Here is a 19,707-nt window from a genome sequence, read left to right on the forward strand (position 1 = left end):
CAACAATTATTTGTACATAATATACTGTACACCTGGTTTACTGATTGGTTTACATTTAGTACCTCACTATTATTTCCAATGTTAATGAAAGTACAGCAGCATGAAATTTGGTACACCAAGGCTTAGAGTCCAATCACTCTCTTTAATAGCTTTATAGTGGCCAGAAAATCAAGTATTCATGAAGATTGAAGATGATCCAGTGAACTTCAATTTAATTGGTGCAAATTAAAACAATCCATCTTTTGCAGCTGTCTATCTATCTGCTATCACCACTTCATTGCTCGTCTTGCACCTTGATTGCAATTATCTTTTAATAGCAAAACTTGTCAGCAATGTCTCTGCCTTCTGATTTACGTCCCGTCCCAACACTGTTGTTCCACTTATATAATTCATGTTTTAGTGTAATGCATAGCAAGCCTTCACTGGGAAGACAAGATGTACTGACACCATCACCTCATCTGCTGCATTGCAGTGACATATGAAGAACTGTCTGTCTGTCTGCAGTTATATGCAGCAACCCTTTCTCAATTAACAAATAGCATACGTGCATCATTCCCAGACATTGGCAGAGCACGAAACATTGATGAGTTACAAATTAAATGCATTTCAATCATATTTTTGACTGGTCTAAATGATCACATTATCTTGACACAATTTAAAACAAGGTGCTTGCTTTCTCCTCTGCTACCGTTTTCTACCAAGAGTAGCAAGAGCATTATTTTAATATTAACTGAGATCTTGCTAGTGGTTTGCAAAAGCAAGAGGTTCCAAATGTTCTGAATTAATACAATAAACAGCAATGGGCACTTTACCAAATTTTACCATCCTTTGTCTGCAACCTGGGCTCCCTTTCATCCATCCGTCTGTCCTTATTCATAATGTAATCATCCCTCTGTTCCCGTCTATCGTCTATACTCGTATTGAAAAAAGCTTCCGCTACCTCTGTCTATCCTCCATCCATGATAATGTTACAATATATCTACTTATCTATCTAAATAAATATATACATATATTTATATATCAATAGATAGATTAGTAGATATAGAATAACATTTAATTTCTGGGAAAAACGTATCCCTCCAACTAAATGACAAAAGTCGTTTTTCTGCCACGGCTGAGCAAGTCCAGGCCCGAATATGAATGACAAATCGGGATTATAGGAGCCAGTTCAGGCCCCTAATATATAAATACATGTATAAATACACAGACACAGACAAACACGCACACACACACATTCATACATACACACTATGATATTGTATTATACTTTATATAGTTTTGGGAATTGTGTGTGCATTTTCACTGTGCCCCAAATAAACCGGGACGTTCTCCATCCATCAGGTGACTACATGGAGAGCTGACCTGTCATAAATTCTGTGTGGGGATGATGACAGGGCCAGACCCAATCTTCATGAAAGAATAAAAAAATGGTAAAGGGTTTCCCTTCCCCCCCTCTCCCTAAGCCCTTTTCCTACCACAGCTCACCCTTTACCCTGGCTAGTGGAGCACCCTTTGCTCCTTATCTTTTGGCCTCTCTCTCTCTTTCTGTCTGTCTCTCTCTCTCGCTCACCCTTTCTCTCTCCATGGGTAAGCAGGTAATCATGAGCTGTCACAGAAAGGTGACCCATTAATGTGATGGATACGGTGTGAAAAACAAATGGTGTGAAACGTGTGGATTGCTGTCCTTACTGCACCTTGGCCTTTTGTTCTGTCATATCAATATCCACACAGGGCCTCATTACACTGCTGCACTACACAATGAGCGGGGAGCCAGGGTCAAGACTGCACCACGCTCCCTTTGACTGGCTCTGACTGGGCTTTTCAGCTCAACTATCACCCCGAAGGACTCCCCCTGCAAACAGCCACAGAGCAGTCTCTGGAGTCGTCATCTCAGACTAAATAAGCAACCCCAGCAGCTTTGTGAGCATTTGGGGCATGGACTTTACTGCTCATGCATGTATGGCTATAAAAAAAAAAAAAAAAAAGTCAGTATAGTATGTAAATATCCATTTCTGTGTGACGACTTCCAAGTGACCAATACGGAAATGCATTAAAATATTTTCTTCTTTACAGTGAGCATAACCACCTTGCCGGAATCTCACGTCTGAATACCATCAGCTAAGATTCATATTTTCTTTATAGATCACATTTTGACAAGCAATAATTTGATCACATCACTAGACTGGGTGTGAACGGGAGCAAAAGATTCAATAAATGGGACTTATGGAAAGGTGTATGGACTCATAAATTGCCTCAGGCATACTGTAAGATGGGCACTTAAATTTTCAAAGAACCATAATGTCAGTCAAGGTCAAGAGTGGATGCAGTGAGGAGCTATCACAGTCTTGGCCTAACCCTGCACTGTCCATTATACTTGGCCATCGACTGACCAAGCACTTATTAAAGTGTGAGGCTTATTCTGCTGCCAGGACCTGTGATCCACAAAGTAGCAGCTAATCACCAATTAAGATATACTATGGATTACAATCAATTGATTTTTAGTGCAGGATCTGAGAAGCTCTGCAGAATTAGACAAGAAGCAAGAAAAGCCTTCAAAGATTCATGTCAAGGTCTAACAACATTTACAACACCATGATTGCTGAATAATACTGGTTCTGTTGCTTACAGAAGATCATTTCATAACTAAAAGTGAAACATTGTCTTACAACATTGCTTCAATTCAGTCAGAGTTCAGATTTAAGTTATGATCAGATGTACTGATTTTTATGGACATTAAGAATATTGATCCCATTGGGATTTGGGTGTTCATGCATCACACTTTCGGACACAAAAATCATTCTGACGTGTGCAGATTGACCAAATATACCCGGATTAGTAGTAGTAGAAGCCGTAGAGCGTGCCTTTACACATAAAGCAGTGTAAGGGATACCGATACATCCACCGTGTCTCCCTAAGATGTCTGAAGTAGTGGTCTCAAGGAGATCTCAGATGAAGCTTGGATAATATACTATTAGGTACGGTGGTTACAGGCCACAAACTAATCTAGTAACTGTGGTTGTCTTGTTTTATCCAAGCCTGGTGACAAATGGAGTGCTGCGGTCACCCTGGCTGTCAAGTCAGAGAAGTGCTGAAATAGATTGAGAAGGTCCAAATAGCTTATTAATGTTGATAGCATTTTAGTGCTCCTTAAAATATCTAGAGAACAGCCCAGTCATATAATCAATAAAAAATAAAAAAAATCTTGAAACCACAGGGCAAGTAGCTGCTCAGCTCCAGGCTCTCTGGCTTCCTCCCACATTACGAAAATACATTTAAGGTTCATTGGAAAAAAACAATTCTGGAGTCTGAGAGTTTGAATGGTTGTTTGTGCTAGCTATACGATTGACTGTTAACTTCCAGGGTGTACACTGCCTCTTGGCCAAAGTCAGCTTGAATAGGGTCTAGTTCATCCACAACCATAGTGTGGGCAAGCTCAAAAGCAAAACTAATGTATGGAGATCTCTTTTAATGTCACATCACATGGAAGCTTTGCAAAGGTGTGTCACTCTAACATCACAGATGCACTTCACCCATCTCAGGTTTTAGATACTTAACTATCACACAAATGTAAGCAGAAGTTAACCATCCATCCATTTTCTGTACCCATTAATGTAAATCATCAAGTGAACCTTGAATACTCACTGAATGAACTAAAGTCTTGAGAGTTGTGGTGAGGTCTCCTTGACTTGTTTCGTGTTATGACTGCATGACTGCAGTTGAAACTGAAGTTTTGTACCAGTTTAAAATTGTATTTACTTACGAGAGCATATATATCTTTATCAATGCATTCATGCAACTTAGTTCTTGGGAGCTGTGGAAGTCTATCAGTTGGGAGTCAACAATGATTTTTGTGAATTGGAGTGACAATGGTACATAGCGGTTCCTTGTGTCTATTCTCACCCTTCTCCTCCTCACCCTCCTTCTCACTCCTCTTTCAGTGATGACCATATCCCCACTGTAATGTACCTACGTGTGAAGGACACTCCGACCGGCGGGGCTATCACAGACACAATCTCACAGCACTTTAATAACTTTGAGAGCGGTCAGCACCCTGTGCTTTAATAACACTCCCTGTCAACTCACCCCACACAGCGCAAAATTGTCTCGTTGGAATTCTTTATGGTGGGGGGCCGCAGAGCTCTACTGATGGGGCTAGAATATAGCTGCGATCACCCCGCTTCTTCCCTCCAAATGGTTTTTCACGAGCGTGTTTTTTTTCTTTCTTTGGCTCAAAACAAACATGAGAAAAGACAGACACTGGCCTCATGACACTTTGAAAATGAGTGCTGTTGTCTTTGAAAAAAATACATATTACTGCTTTCTGAGAATCTAAAGTTCACTCACTCATAAGATAAAAATGTCACAGATGGAAAGGCTGTTGAATGCTCACATCACGTAACACTCTCAGAGAATACTTGAAAGCAACTGACAGGTTACATAAATCCCGTGAAGGCTCGGAAAGGCATCAGAAATCTCCAAAATAAATTTATGAGTGAATAGTGTACTCCCTTTTACTATTGGATCCCTCAATCGGTTTCCACTTTTGGTTATTTGGCTTGGAGAACAGTGTGCAAGATGGATAGATTTATGTTCTCACTGCCATTTGCCTTATCATTATGCAAACCTGTGATTATCTGTTAAAAGAGATTACAGCCAGTCACATCACAAATGCCGCATGTTTGTCTCCAGTGTCCATATGAAAGGGAAATTCAAGCTGAGCAAATGAAGTGTAAATCACTATGTGCAGCGCACAGTTATTGGCTGTTTCCTTCGCTAATGATGCACTGGTTCTATCCTCTCATGTTTTTCCTTTTTTTTTTGTCATGCATTTGAGATTGTAACCTCTCCCGCAGCAGTATCTGCTATCCTGCACGGCCCTCCCCGCCTAGTACTGCTGATTAACATAATCAGCCAACATTAGTTATTCATGTGATGTGCAGCAGTGCTCGGGGGTCAAATCTTTGCCCTGTCTAATAACCTATGTTAAATATTAAAGAAGTACATGGGCTGCCTGATTTACATGCCTCTCATCCTGCCTTTGGAAGTACATGTAGAATGAAGAAAATATCACTTTATGCCTGTGGTCCATTACTTAAAATGCAAAAAAAAATGTTATGATGAATTGCTGTTTGTTAATGAGAGTAAGTGATGAGCAAATAAATGCATCCAATACAAGATTATGTGCACAAACTTACATGTCGAGACTCAAAATAAGCCGTTTTGCAGTGAAGTTCATTCATTCATCTTCCGGACCACTTATCCTCACAAGGGTCCCGGGCGTGTTGAAGCCAGCAGTGTTTGGGCGGTAAGCAGTACACATCCTGCCAGTCAATCACAGTTTCATTGAAGTTAGTGAGTGAACATTTGCATGTTGTGTTTCATCAAAACACACCGAACAGCAAAACTCAGAATTGCAGCCTTAAGCAATTGAATTGCAGAGACAGCCCAAAAAGCTTTGCTGGGCTGGACGTGTTCACCTCACTAACACGTCAGCCGTCGGAGTTTGACGCAAGCTCTGTGCCACTTAAACCACCCCAGCTATAGCTAGCTTTGGCTGGCCAGCCAGTCCGGCTAAATATGTTACAGCGTCGCTGTTTAGTCAGTAATCTCATTCTGCCTTTGGAAGTGCATGTAGTACAAAAACACATATCACTTTAGTAAACCAATTATTTTTTCATTATAGTGTCATATTTTTATTGTTTAACAAAATCCTTGATTCAAGTGCTTGGCATCAACCTGCATAAAAACGCTCTTTGGAATTAGAAACTTGCTCCTCAAATGAAATCAATGATTAGCAAAACTGCAGTGCAAAGGAAAAAAAAAACATATGTTTAAAGACTTGCATTTTGTTGGCGCAGCCATCGCAGTAAGAGCTGGTTTAGCCGGATAAAGACAGAAGAAGAATATAACAGACATGAATTTGGTTTGTCCTGCATGTGATCTCCTTTGTGAGTGAGCTGCTGCCATATATTGATTGCACACAGGTGTATAGCCACGCCCACACTCACTGGGTCACAAGGTCAATTAGGGACATGACACATCAACACATGTACATGTACAAGTACAGAACACCAAGCAGTCAACACAGTAGCACAAATAATTGCACTATATGTGTATGTGCACAGGGGACTTTTTCCACTCGGCTTCTTCTAAATGACCCCAGTGGGCATGCATTAACTGAATTGCTGCATGTTTGTGTGCCTACATCTCTTGATTAAGGACAATGAGCAGAAAGGCAAGCACAGTGCCACGAAGCCTATGCCAAGCACTGGGCTGAGGAAACCCTATGGGCTGCAGAAAAGGAGGCCGGCTATGAAGCCTGAGGAAGTCATTAGGAGACCAGTGACCTCACTGGTGCGGAGCTCAAAGAAGCTGCCCAGTGGCATGATGTCATACTTCAGATGTCAGTCTTCATCATGGCAGCCCAGTGAAAAATCTAAAACTGTGAAAACCACATCATGCACCTGCCAGCCTCCTCTTTTTGAACACCAGTCGTTGCTTCACCTAGGAAATGAGTGGCAAGCATCGCGTGCTCTCTCCTTGGCGCACACTCGCGTGCAAGACTTGAATTAGAGAAGATATTAGTTCTTATACCCTGGGATGCATACCAGAAATATATGACATACTGTATGTGCTGCAGTACAAAAAACATCCCCAAGCTCACTTGAGGCAGTTTTAACTTGCAGCTGCAATGTATTGAAAAAGACTGTTTGTAGGCTATTCTGGGCAGTCTTTATACCAGGAATTTAGCTGCTCTCTCCGGGAGCTATAAAGTCCCAGAACTTGCAGCAGAGATAGTTTGTAAGATAAATACAAACACTGATATAGCAGCAGGTGGTTCTCAAAGGTGGCGCTATATTGCAGACTGGGTTTTTAATGGCAACCAGGAATGTCAAAGTGGATGGATGCACAATTTATCACTATAATCCCTCACGGAGTATGACCAGAAGGACAGTGTATGTAAACTAATGAACCACAAACTCTCTTCAAGGCTTGGCTTTGTAATACCCAAACTCTTCTTTCTTTTTATTTATTTTATTTGCATTCAAGAAAATAATGGTCCTTACTGGCTCTGGTGTATGGCTGTAAAGCAGTGGCTTGCAGTGAGGACCTTCAAAGCTTTTTGCTTTTGGCCCAAAGAGACTCATCGTGGCTTTCAGAATCCCGAGTGCTGGCGGCAAACGCACACATACATAATTGAAATGGATTTTCCTTATTTTAACCAATCAGTTTTTAGATTCACCGCTCTTCAGAGTGACTATTTTCTGTCCTCTGACTGATTTAACTGATTGCTCTGTCCAAACACTTTGTGCTCACCCAGCTTCAAAACCTGTCTGTTATTTAATAAGTACAGCTGACCCAGCTCAACCCTTCATCCCGAAACCTATATCATTCATATTTCCTCAGTAAAATACCACGATTAATGGTGTCAAATCCTTTGGAGGAGCTTAAGAAGATTCCAGTGACAACCCATAAACCTCAAGTGAACTCCATGCCAAACAGCCATAGGGCAAGTACAGTATTCTACATTTACAATCTATTTATTTGACAGCAAATACAACAACAATTAAAGGCCAGGAGAGTATCCTTGTTTACTCTGCTACATCTATGCCTGTGAGAAAATACTATAATTAAGTTGGCATGCTCAATATCCATTTTTAATAACACATGGTGACACTGCCAATAATAGTCTGCTTGTGTCAGTAGGTTTCTGCAGTTTATATTTCAGGTAGTGATGTCCATTAGTCACGCAGCACTCGTACAAAATGATCTCTTTCTCCATATATAAATATGATGGCAAGCCCAATGTACGTATTTGTCCAGTCCAGTGGTGAGTGGATGAATGGGCCACAATATTGCACAGCGTGAACGCAGTCCCACATCGTAGCGCACTGCGTTTAAATCAAGCGGGCGGTCATACTCGATGTGTACATCACCACTGAGGCATGGTGAGCAATGAGACGCCTGTACAAGGCCCCTGCCGGCCCATTGCAAAACTGGACTACTGAGGCCCCTGGGCTGCCTAATCAAATCTGAAACCATCACATTCACTTGGGTCTCAGGCGAGGATGAATGCAAAAAAAAAAGAAAAGTACATCACCAATCATGTGCCCCCCCTCCCCATCACTCTCTATTTTATAACCATTGTGAAGGCAAATGCAGGCTGGAAGTATAGCATTTCGCTCTGTTGATTTTTCAACAGTAAGTAGCTTTGTGCTCTTGCCGAGGTTAAGAAAATAGTACTGCTTAATCCAGCCAATGCAAACACTCTTATGGTCCCCATGCAGTACAATATCATCCACCATGTGCAGCTGATAACTTCCCTCTTAGCCTCAATCCCTAACTTTCCAGACCTCGGAAATTGATGTGTTTATTTAGCGTGTCCAAGTCAAAGTAGACCAGTAATAGCCTTGTCACGGGGGCCAAGATAGAAGTCCATTGCTTCACCATCTATGCAGAATAAATGGTTTCCATTCATGGATATTTGGCCCATCTAAATATAATTAGGCAAGCGTGAACAATGATCTCCGTGAAGCGCAGAGTACTAATTAAAACAGTTCAGCAATACAGCATTTCAAACATGACAATAAAAATAACAAGAGGATGGATTGCACACTGTGCCAATGATTCCAAGGATATCAGCTATTCTAATAGAATCATATCCTGGCAGGGAGAATGGCTATAAAAATAAACACAAGTCATACATCAATCAAAACCCCTCCAGTTGAATCTATCAAGTTCAAACCAAAATGATTTTAGCTGAGAGCAAGATAGTTTTAAATATTGAATAGGTATCTATAAATTGTATTTAGCGTTCTGGTCACAATTCAACTTTAGATTTTTTTTATTATTTTTTTTATTCAAAGTGGGATCTTATATAAAACTACATAGCAGCATTTTAATGACTAAGTATCTGCATTCAATTGCTGCCAACCGGTTAACCATGTTTAAAGAAGATCAGAATAATAACAAAAAGGTTGTGTGATTCAAAGAGACTAGTCCCCCGAGAGTTGCATTGATTCTTAAATGAATGCAAGCCTCGAGAAAAATGGATTTCTTCCTGAAGATGTGACTTTATATCTTTTCTTTAAATCCCCGCAGCACTGTGTGCATTTGATTACACTCCGAGAAGGAGGAAATCTTTGCATCTTCATAAAATATTCATCAGCATGGATGGGTGAGGCAAGGCTGCGTGGCTGGTGATGGTGGAAAATGTTTGGAAGTTCAAGCGGATGTTGAGAGAATTTGGTGTCTGTTGTGCGTAGCGTATTGCAAACTGTAAGTAGGACAGGTAGTTAATGCTAATGCTGCTTTAAATCATCTGACACACTTTTTGAAGATCAGCTTTATAGTTTTGCCTCATATTTAATAAATGGTATGGTGCATACAGTAAATGAGCTGATCAAGTGATTTAGTGTTGTGACTCAGCCACAGACAAAGGTTGCTTTTGTTACACCATCTTTCATCTATTTTGCACTGACAACAGATTGATTTAAGATACGATTGTGATTTAATTAGTACTGGGTCTTTTATTATCCACTTGGCAGTCTCTTCTCTATTTTGCCCGTATGAGATTGGGATGCATTATTATCTGCTTGCTTCTACATACATGTGGTCAGAGACTTAATTATAAATTCAACACGCTCTGGTGTATTGTGCCAGTCTGCCATTCTAGACTCCCCTCTGTCTCATTCTTTAACTTCTGAAACATGTACAAATAAACAAATGAATAACTGGCAAAATGAGTATAGTACTGATTGGCGATAACTAAATTACGTCTGTAGTGGCAACTCTCCTTTGCCACTTTGTCTGGAGGGAAGAGGAGGCCCGTGCTCGACAAACCGTGAATAATCGAAAAGTAACAGGAAGGACCCAAATATTTAAACTTAGTTAAGCTGAGCCCCCTGCATACAGTAGAACGTCCTCTTACTTGAGTGTGTCGGTGTTGTGTGTGTGTGTGTGTGTGTGTGTGTGTGTGTGTGTGTGTGTGTGTGTGTGTGTGTGTGTGTGTGTGTGTGTGTGTGTGTGTGTGTGTGTGCGTGCGTGCGTGCGTGCGTGCGCGTGTGCCTCTATTTTTTACGGGCAGTTTTTGTGTCATAAGGAGTCATTGCACACAAAATCAAAGCAAACATTTCGTTGGTTTTAAATTAGACAACTATGTTTTTATAAAACGTGACATCAATTTAGTGTTATAGATTGTTTTGTTGTTGTTGGTTTGAGATGCACAATGTCTTCTGGCATTGTGGAATCATGCAAATGTTGTCTAATTCAATGTCATAAATGTTCTTACAAGCCAACAATATCAAATCGTTGACCTTTTTATACCTTATTGTAACAGGGTCAACACCAACCAAGGTGGTCTACTTATCAATGCAAATGATTCATGTCAATAACAGCGCCCAAAAAAAGTGTTGTATGAAAGTGTGTATTCATTAAGCAAATGAATATGGAAGCATTTCTACTAAGTGGCATGCAGGGTTATGACATCAGATTTCCATGCTTGGTGGAGGCAAAAAATAGAGCTGGGATGTAGTAACGCACACAACACACACAGATTGAGGAGTAATACTCCTTGCTTGGTATCTTCAAAAGTGACTGGATGACAAACATGTCTGTCAGTGCGGTGCCAATATAGTTTAGAGCCTCTCGTGATGGGGCACACACCCAATGACAGAAGCAGGTCATTTCCGTTCCCTGGCATCATAAATCCACCGTCTGGCCCCTGTCCGGCTGCTGATGCTGCAGAACACCACACACAGTGGACCTGTCGGAGCACCATGAGCTACTGCACTGTCCCTGTGGCGCAAAGACACACATGCACGTTCACACACACACACATCGAAACACCACTTTTGAACAAATAATTTGCTTTGGCCAACATATTGTCCTATCTTTTGTTTTATTTCAGCTCTGGTGTATTTGCTTCCATTGGTCTTTCTATGAATGACCTATTTTGTCGTTGAAGTCTTTACAGAGGGTCTTTCCCATGATTCCTGGCAAGAAAGAGAACAAAGCTGCCATCCTGTGGCTCACCTGTCCTCCATGCGCAACGTGACATCCCATATTCCTGCGCGCTGTAAAAGCTACATTTAATATACAGCAGCATAGCCAGAACACAGTATGAGCACATCATCTGGGGTACAACCGATACCACATGTAATGTATTCATATTTGCTCAAGGTTAAAACAACGAATATTTCTCTTGGCGTCACATCACTTTGGCACAGCATTTCGACACGAATGCCAATACATGACAACTCCACTCACTAATACAAAGGAAATAAAAGGTGAATGATATGCAAGTTGGCATTTTTATAACCTTCCACTGCACTTGTGCAACTTGTGTTCCTCTCCTCTGAAGACAGAAATGCAAATAGGTCTTTGAGCGTCATTCCCATTTTGCTCTATCATGCAATGTCAATATTTCAATTGTGATTTGAAGCCACCTTTCTAAGAAGAAGACGATAGAACTCCTCCATTTAGAATGAAAATGTATTAGTGTTTCCCTGCATTAGGCCAGGGATCAAAATATGTGCTTTAGGGAAGCCATGACCGCATTCAGGAAGCCATGTCTGGGGTTGAGCGGAATGCTAAATGCCATACATCCTCAAGGTTATCTCTGAAGACAGAGCTCTTTTGGAATCAGCCCCTGCTTTATTTTTCCTGAATGCATGCATCAAGTCAGCTGAACGGAAAAGATGAAGGTGACTCCTGGAATGAGTCAAAAGCTTGTGCTGTGTGCACTCTGTCGGCGGTTGGATAGCAGGATACACCTTGCTGTGTCTACAACTAATGTTTGAGATTTGGTGGGTTTGCTCCAGCCAAGATGTGCCTGGACTGGGATTGTCAGCCAGGGGCTAATACAGTACATACAGTAGCTTGAAATGAGAAAAGTGTCATTTCTATCCCCAAGTCTCTGAATATTGAAATTAGGTCATCAGTGCAGCAGAGGCCAATTGTCACCCTCATATATCATGGCTGCCCCTGCACCCAAGGTCTCATTAAACTATACGTGGTCAATAAGTCATTAGCATGCAGCACACAATGTGCAATGTTCACACAAAGACAATGTACCTACACTAAGCGGAAGTGTTTTTGACGAACAATGTCTCAAGCATCTTATCATAATTTGCCATATAGAGAAAGACATTGATAAACATTTAATTGAGGTTTTTTTTCTTTTTCTTTTTTGCACGAGAACGGAGAGAAGGGGAAGCTTGAATACGAATTGTAATGTTTCCAGCACCCGTTTACCAGTATGATATTCATTTGGTGGAAGCTGTGCTGCATAAACAAACAACACCCAAGGCTACTAGCGGCTGGTTAAACAACCAGAGGCTGTTTTCGCTTTTCTCCTTCACATCACATTGTGAATTCTGTGGAATGCTGGACCACAACACTCACTGCTACGTTTATTGAACAAATAGCTAAAATTTGAAGTTATATTATTTATCCCTCACTCACAAGTGTGTTTATTTGTACATGTCAAACATCATGCAAGTGTGATACTGTAATTGTCTTAGTAATGATTTAATGGTGTTCACTTCACTTCTTCCATGAGTCACAATGATATAAACGCCCCTTTGTTTGTCTGCATCCTACATTTCTTCTGCCATTACTGTGCAATAAAGTGAAGGCATCAACATTCTTCTAACAAACCAAAGGCAGATTGAGGCCCCTGGCTGCCAGAGCTGTAACAAATGGGCCAAATCATTGTCACAAGCCATGTTTCTTTCTACTTTAACGTGGTTACATGACTGTGCGGGGACATTTATGGACTGTCTGAACCAGTGCTGGCAGATTAAAACTAAATCAAGCCAAACCATTTTAAACCACATCAGTGACAACTCATCCAGCCCATAGTACATTTAAGAACAAACATTTTATTAACAATAAAACAACATTGTTTATTTTATTTTTCCAGCTCTGATTTAATATGTTTTCCTCAACATTTCCTCCCCCCCCCCTGAGCCGAGTACCTTCTTCCTGCTTGTGAAAATGGGGTTTGTATTGATGAGTCGGGCCTAGTATTGATTTCCCATCATTCCTGGTGTGGACATTTTCTGGTCTATTATACTACAGTCGCAGCATATTCCCACAGCAGCCGTAAAGTGGATATATGGACAACCTGACCTTGGCAATATGGAGATAATGAAATATCCTTAATGACCCTTCCTGAAAGATTTTACAGGCTCGACTATGGACTGCCAACCTATGTACAATAATAGTTAGCAGAAGAGTATTTTAGAGGCCTGACTAAATGTAGAGCTCGCAAGACATAACGGGAGGACTATTAACTTGTCTGTTTTACTAGGTAAATGTAACCTATAGTATATTTAAGGACACACAGTTTTACAAAGAATCGTCAGGAATGAAAAATGACTCTAGAAGATATGAAAATATACTCACCCCTATTAAAATACCAGATTTTTGTGGTAGAAATGTTATTTCACCGTTTTAAATCATTTCAAAAGCAGACAATGTGAAATTAAATCACTGGAGAGTATAAATCAAAATTGAAATCATCAATATTTTATTTTATTACAGCAGTCAGTTTTGGGGGTGTCTGCATGAAACATCATGGCTTGGAAAAATGTATGGAAACTACTCTAAATCTGCAAAATTGTGAAAGGATCATATTGTTTCACAACTAGATTTTTCAATGGGGTCATAAATACAATTAATTCAAAGACAACCAAACAGTAAGAACTCCAAATTAAATGTACAGTAATGCAGGAAAAAAATAACAGAGTACATTCTTGCTGTAAGGTAGTTTGCTCACCACTCTTGCACCTTGCTGTGTCCATTTTTTTTGGAGAAGATTTTCTTTCATGATTTGGGTACCACCTTTAAGCCTTTGTTGTGACAAATGATGAAAATCTCAAAGAGGAATTTTTCTGTTGGTTGTCCAAAGAAAGCTCTGCCCTTTTCTTCACCACAGAATAGAATGCCTTTATTGTCATTGTACAGAAGGTACGTATGTATCAAAATTGGGAGCGATGCTCCATTGGTGTTTTGTTGGCGGGAATGGGGGTGTGAAACATACAGTGGGATAGTATAGAATAGAGAATCGACATATATAAGAAGGACAGTATATAATGCAACTTTGTCTGCTGGTGCAGGATTGGAGTATTTGGTGAGTTGCTTTGCATCTTGGGTCACACAAGGGTGTTTTCCTAGTGGGTTGTGGATCAAATATTCTACAGATTCTATCATCCCAGCATCAGTCGCTTTACTCATGAATCACTCGCTTCATGCAGGATTTTCTGCTACAAGCAACAGATCAAGATGTAAATACCACGGACACCAAGTGGAACCAACATTTAGATGTATAAATGGGAATTACAATATGTTTATGTACAGTATGTATAGTATGTAGCAGGGCTAGTTGATAAGTCAGTATCAATATGTACCATAATAGACTTGTGATTGATATCAATCCAAAATTGAATGTTGAATTTTTTTTTTTTTTTTAAATCAGGAAGAAAACCGTAACATTTGCATACTCTAGAGATAGGTTTCAGTTAGATTTGTGACACAATCAAAAGCGTGAAAGGAGACATTTTGAGGACAAATATTTTTTTTAGCATAGCTGGCCCACTCAGAAGCCACCTAACCAATAACGTGCGGGCATGCACACACACTTGTCGTACGTTGAACCAAAGTGTTGCTGAACTTTCTTCAAATAAATGACCACGCCTTAATTTATTCCCCTTTGGTTGCCTTATTTTCTTCATTTAAAATCCACTTTAAAACAATTCCTAGAAAATATTCACTAGTTTACCGTATGGATTTGACTTAAAGCGAAAGAAAGGAAAAAGTTGATTCTCTGATGTGTAGTACAGAAGGTGTTTCGGTGTCAGAGTTGCTGAGGTGTCAGCACTTGAAAAAAGGAGATCATTATTCCCATGTCATGCTGACAGTTGTTTCGGGGCTCAGCGCCAATACCAGACGATAATCATACTCGCAGCAAGGCAGCAATGAACTTGCCCCACCACTCTACTGTCTTCACAACACTTTCATCATTCTCCACTTCAAACACAAAAGCAGCTGTCTCCTTTGATGTCATTGTCAAAAAATTGAGTTTTGTGCGGTTGTATTTAAACTCCGCCCCCCTCAGCCGAAACCTTGACAAAGCCGTGCAAGAGACAGTTTGAACATGAAAAGCGCAGATGTGTTGTCTGACACATGTCTTGTATGTGACTCCATCAGGACAGAACACCGCCTCTGCCCAGCTGAGCTCACCATCTTCATGTATATAAGATCGAGAAATAATGAATTTTACCCCAGTGGGATAAACTCGGGGGGACTGAACTGTGAACTGTGAGCTGTGAGGTCACTGGTTTTTGGGATATCATTCATTTTAATTAAATTGTGATATTGGTTTCTCAGCGACTGCTCTATTGTCAGTATATTGTAAATGTGTTACTTTGTAAAATAAACAACCAAGGAAATATAAAAAAGAAAATAGAGTTGCGGGTGGAACAGTCAGTGCATGTAGGAACAACTGTCAGGTGCCCATTAGTATACAATGCAGTCATCTATGACCATGATTTATTATTGGGAATTAGAATCCCGTGTCTGTTCCGTATGAGAAAACCTCAGCACAAGAAGAACCAAAGAACATTCCAGTCAGCTAAACAGAACCTGGTTGCAGAAGCATCTGGTTGAGCTTGTCAGAGGCATCAGACACAGTTGCTTCATAATGACTATAATCACAGCAGATAAGCAACTAGTGCATGGTAACGAGGGCGGAGATTAAATGGTGAAAGGAACAGAAAGAGAAAAAAAGTAATTGAATCTTTTGGAGAAGCATTTAGATGAAATCCATTGGCTATGTGGGAGATGCTTTTCAGTGAATGACATTTAGATTACAGAGGTGCCTAGTTCGCCATCACGGTCAATACCTCCTACTTTACAATGGCACTACTCACAGTCTTAGCAACACATACTCTCTGCACAGATCCCAGAGTGTGGCGGGGGTTAGGTGGGAATAACTAGTGCTGTATTATTGCTCAAATATACAGCATAGCAAGTCGTGCTGCGGATACACAATAACACAACCATTGGATTTATCTGAAAAGGACCACGGCCACCTCAGTATGATGAGTTCCTGAAATGGCTATTACAATAGTGTCATAATGTCATCAATATACACATATATAGATATAAATATAATATTTCACATCTTTAATTTGTGTTTAATTTGCTTACCATCATTAAACAATAAAAGTGAAGAACAACGGCATATCCACTGCTGGCATATCATGCATACTGTTGTTGCAAATTTTGGCTAAAAATATTCATAAGATTCATTTGCGCAGTGCTAACTTCCTGAATAAAATTTAAAAAAAGATCTGGCCTTAAAATCTGCAGCAAAACGTGAAATTTAGAGGAAGTCAAGAAAAAATATTTTCCCTGCATTTCTTGGTTCCTTCAGGTTTTATGTTTTGCTGCATCTATATTGCACATACACTAGAACGTCCTCTTACTTGAGTGTGTCGGTGTTTGTGTGTGTGACCATTGTCTGTGGTTCTGACATGATTTGGATAAATCTTTGAGTAACATTTGGAGCTAGACCTTGTGAGAGAAAATGTATAATTGCATTCTTAACAAGGAAATGTGGAGGTAGTGATTCTCCCAAATTTATTGACGTAACCGTATCACACACACACACACACACACACACACACACACACACACACACACACACACACACACAACACACACACACACACACACACTGTGGCAGTTGGGTTTGTCAGAAAATGCTGCTTATTTTGCATTCTGTTATTAAATTAATTTTATTCTTGAACAAGAAATTGACCAATTATCCTAAAGGCTAAACATTTAATTAATTCTCCTTATGGTCAACATTCAATGAATTGTTGAACCTACAGCAACTTAATGATCCCGCAGGCATACGGCTTTCCGCCATCGCAGCTGCTGTATTGACACAGACCAGCATATCCTTAATGTTCGAGGAATCACATATCGCCATGGTGACACCCTTCAAATGTATCACAGATTAATGATATATCACAGTGAGAGATCTACAAAAACCATTAGTAAGCCTGACACCCTGACGTCAGATTTTAAAAAATTTCCAAGTAATCTTTTTGATTTATGAAAGGGTGTCCAGGTTCATCGGGAGTGATTCCAGATTTATCACATCCTGGTTAGAATTATTAATGATTTTCAATTTGTAAATCTGATGCTGCCGTGTTCAGAGGAGCTGCACGGAATCACCAAAGGCCGATATCTGAGTCTGAGATTTGCTCCCCAAGCGTGATTACTTTATCAAAATATTGCAATCTTATATTTCACTTAGTTTCCACTCTTGCAGAGCCGTCCACGCCACCTTCATTTCTCCCACCTCACGTACGACTGCCACACACATTCATCAAAAACTGCTTCTAAACACCAGAGCGGCCACGGCTAATCTTCTGAAGTTACACATTGCACTATTAGTTCCAAGTTCCTGACACATGCACTTTTAAGGACCTACTGTGTCAACATGTCAAATGAGTGTGGCCCGCAGACGGCTGTACATTGCAATCTTTCTCAACGTTGATGAGCAGCACAGCAAAGATCATCATCACTTTCCAAAGATAGCCAAGAACTGTTGAGCTTTGCTTCAAATGTCACGTCGGTGCATCTATGCCATAGCCCGACTGCGCGTGTTCATAGCGCAATCAGTTCTGTGTGAGCACGCCTTTGTGTGGCATATGCCCACTCAGACATGAATAAGAATGGCACTTTGCAAGTAAGCACGATGAACATGTACGACGTGTATGGCCTTGACACCTTTTGCTGAAATGAGCTTTTTCAGAACAAAGCCCTTGATGCGCCCAATAAAACTATAAAGACCTTCTTACATGCCGGCTGCCGTGCAGCAATTACTTTAAATGCTCTTCTCTATAAATAATCACTGGATGAAAATGTAGCCAACCTTTTGTGGCTGTTGCTGTTCACATGTTTACTTCTCGATGGTACATCTCACTTTGATGGGAATTAATAGATGTGTGAAAATGCTTGATAACCCTCTCCAGTCCTTGTCCTGCTCGCAGATAAATACCTCTCTTCCATGCCACATCCATGATTCATTACTGATCGTGCCAAAACAAATGTGTTAGGAATAGCATCTCTTTACTTATTCAAAAGACTCATTGTTTCCCCTTCCGTGAACACCACCGACATTGGAGGGATTTTACTACTCCAGGGTTAGGTTAAATAACGTGGTGGATAAGAAGTTTTAGAAATGATGGGTGGTATTCACAAGATAGCCTGATATATTCCTTTATTTGTGTATATTAATTTAGGAAATATAGGAAATATTGGTGATACTGATTTTAGATTTAGGCTTGGTTAACGAATGGAAAGTAAGAAATCCAACAACAGCCAAATCCATGGATCAGAAGTGTAATAAAAAGGGGTGGGGGGATTATATTTTGTATTTTTAGTATTTCTTGGCTTTGCACAGCAACCTTTTGAGGATGCCAGCCTTCTAGCAAGATGGTTGCTAACAAATAGGCACACACACACAAGCACATATTCTCCCTTTTAATCAGTTTTGTATGGATTGAAGAAACTTGATTTTACGTCTTAATTAGAGGACCGGATATTGTGACTTCCCGACAGAATAAGGTTAACGGTTTCCTGGTTTACTCTGGTCGCATGCTCCCATGGGCCAAACCGACTTTTGTAATCACAAATCTAATTTTGATTGCGGGTAGAAATGTTACAAAAAGTCTAATAAGCAAGACATTGTATAAGGCATTTGTTGTCCTTCTGGATTTTTATTTTTTATTTCTTGCAGCATGTATTTGTGCTCTCATCTGCTTTCTTCACCTTATTAACCAAGAAAGTAACACCAAAAAAAAAAAAAAAAAACACTAACATTGAAAGCCCAAGTGTTCATAAAAAAATGAGACAGATGTCTTAGTCCTAAAAGATATGTGTGATATTTTATTAAGCTACTATAACTTTATGAAGAGTTAGAACATTAACACTGCCTTTAAATAGGTGTTGTTTTCTTCTAACAGTCTTTGTCAAAAGGTGCTCATCATCATCATGATGATGAGCTGTTTGATGACTTACTCTGTGGTTGGAGGGACAGAACTGGAGAAAGTAGCAGGACTTTATTAGTGTCAGACAAGCAATGATAGTAATGAATTTCAGCAGTTTGGGAGGAATCTGCAACAGTCTTGATATTCAAGCAGTCAAGAGCTGTGCGTGCTGATTGCGATTGCACAACACACTCAGCGTAAGCCATCTTTTAAATGATTCCTAATAAAAAAAATCATGTCCCTGTCAATTTTGTAAATGGTTCAGATGCAATCCCTAAGACACCAATTTATTGCCAGGGTATATTTTGTTATAAGGCTCTGAGGCAATAGAGCCTGATCATTTTGTCCATGTACAATAAATGACCTTTTATTGAGAATGTCAATAGAAGGATCTGGTTACCTATGTTGAGTGAGGGGGAGGACCTTAATTGCTCCCAGTGAGTGCAGTCTGAGGACTTGATTAGACCTTGAACCACTTCTCATGTTTTTCATTTGTGTGGTGACGACCTTCCTCCTGACTCAAATCAGCCCGGGCTCATTCCACGTCTAGCGCTCTCTGGAGATTCATGCCCCAGCGAGTCCGACTGCTCCAAGAGCTGACTTCATTCTGGTAACTCTTACTCTTAAAATGCCTGTT

General features: G+C 40.2%; 1 protein-coding gene across 4 annotated transcripts in view; it reads right to left on the minus strand.

Annotated features, from left to right (window-relative positions):
* The window catches only part of mvb12bb (multivesicular body subunit 12Bb), an 81,347-nt gene extending 75,374 nt beyond the window's left edge, over nucleotides 1-5,973 (minus strand). For 2 of the 4 annotated variants that reach the window (XM_085909132.1, XM_085909133.1), the window contains exons 1-2: nucleotides 5,844-5,973; nucleotides 5,196-5,321 (exon numbers count right to left, since the gene is read on the minus strand). In XM_085909132.1, coding sequence (XP_085765258.1) covers nucleotides 5,196-5,240 — 45 coding nt within the window. In that variant the 5' untranslated portion in view covers nucleotides 5,241-5,321; nucleotides 5,844-5,973. Of the gene's footprint in view, nucleotides 1-5,195; nucleotides 5,322-5,843 lie in introns of those variants that run through there. The other 2 variants (XM_085909137.1, XM_085909136.1) reach the window with 2 other exon arrangements.
* Between the last annotated feature and the right edge of the window lie 13,734 nt (nucleotides 5,974-19,707).

This window comes from Syngnathus leptorhynchus, chromosome 4 (genome assembly GCF_054491065.1).
Source record: "Syngnathus leptorhynchus isolate UIUO chromosome 4, UIUO_Slep, whole genome shotgun sequence".
Lineage (NCBI taxonomy): Eukaryota > Metazoa > Chordata > Actinopteri > Syngnathiformes > Syngnathidae > Syngnathus > Syngnathus leptorhynchus.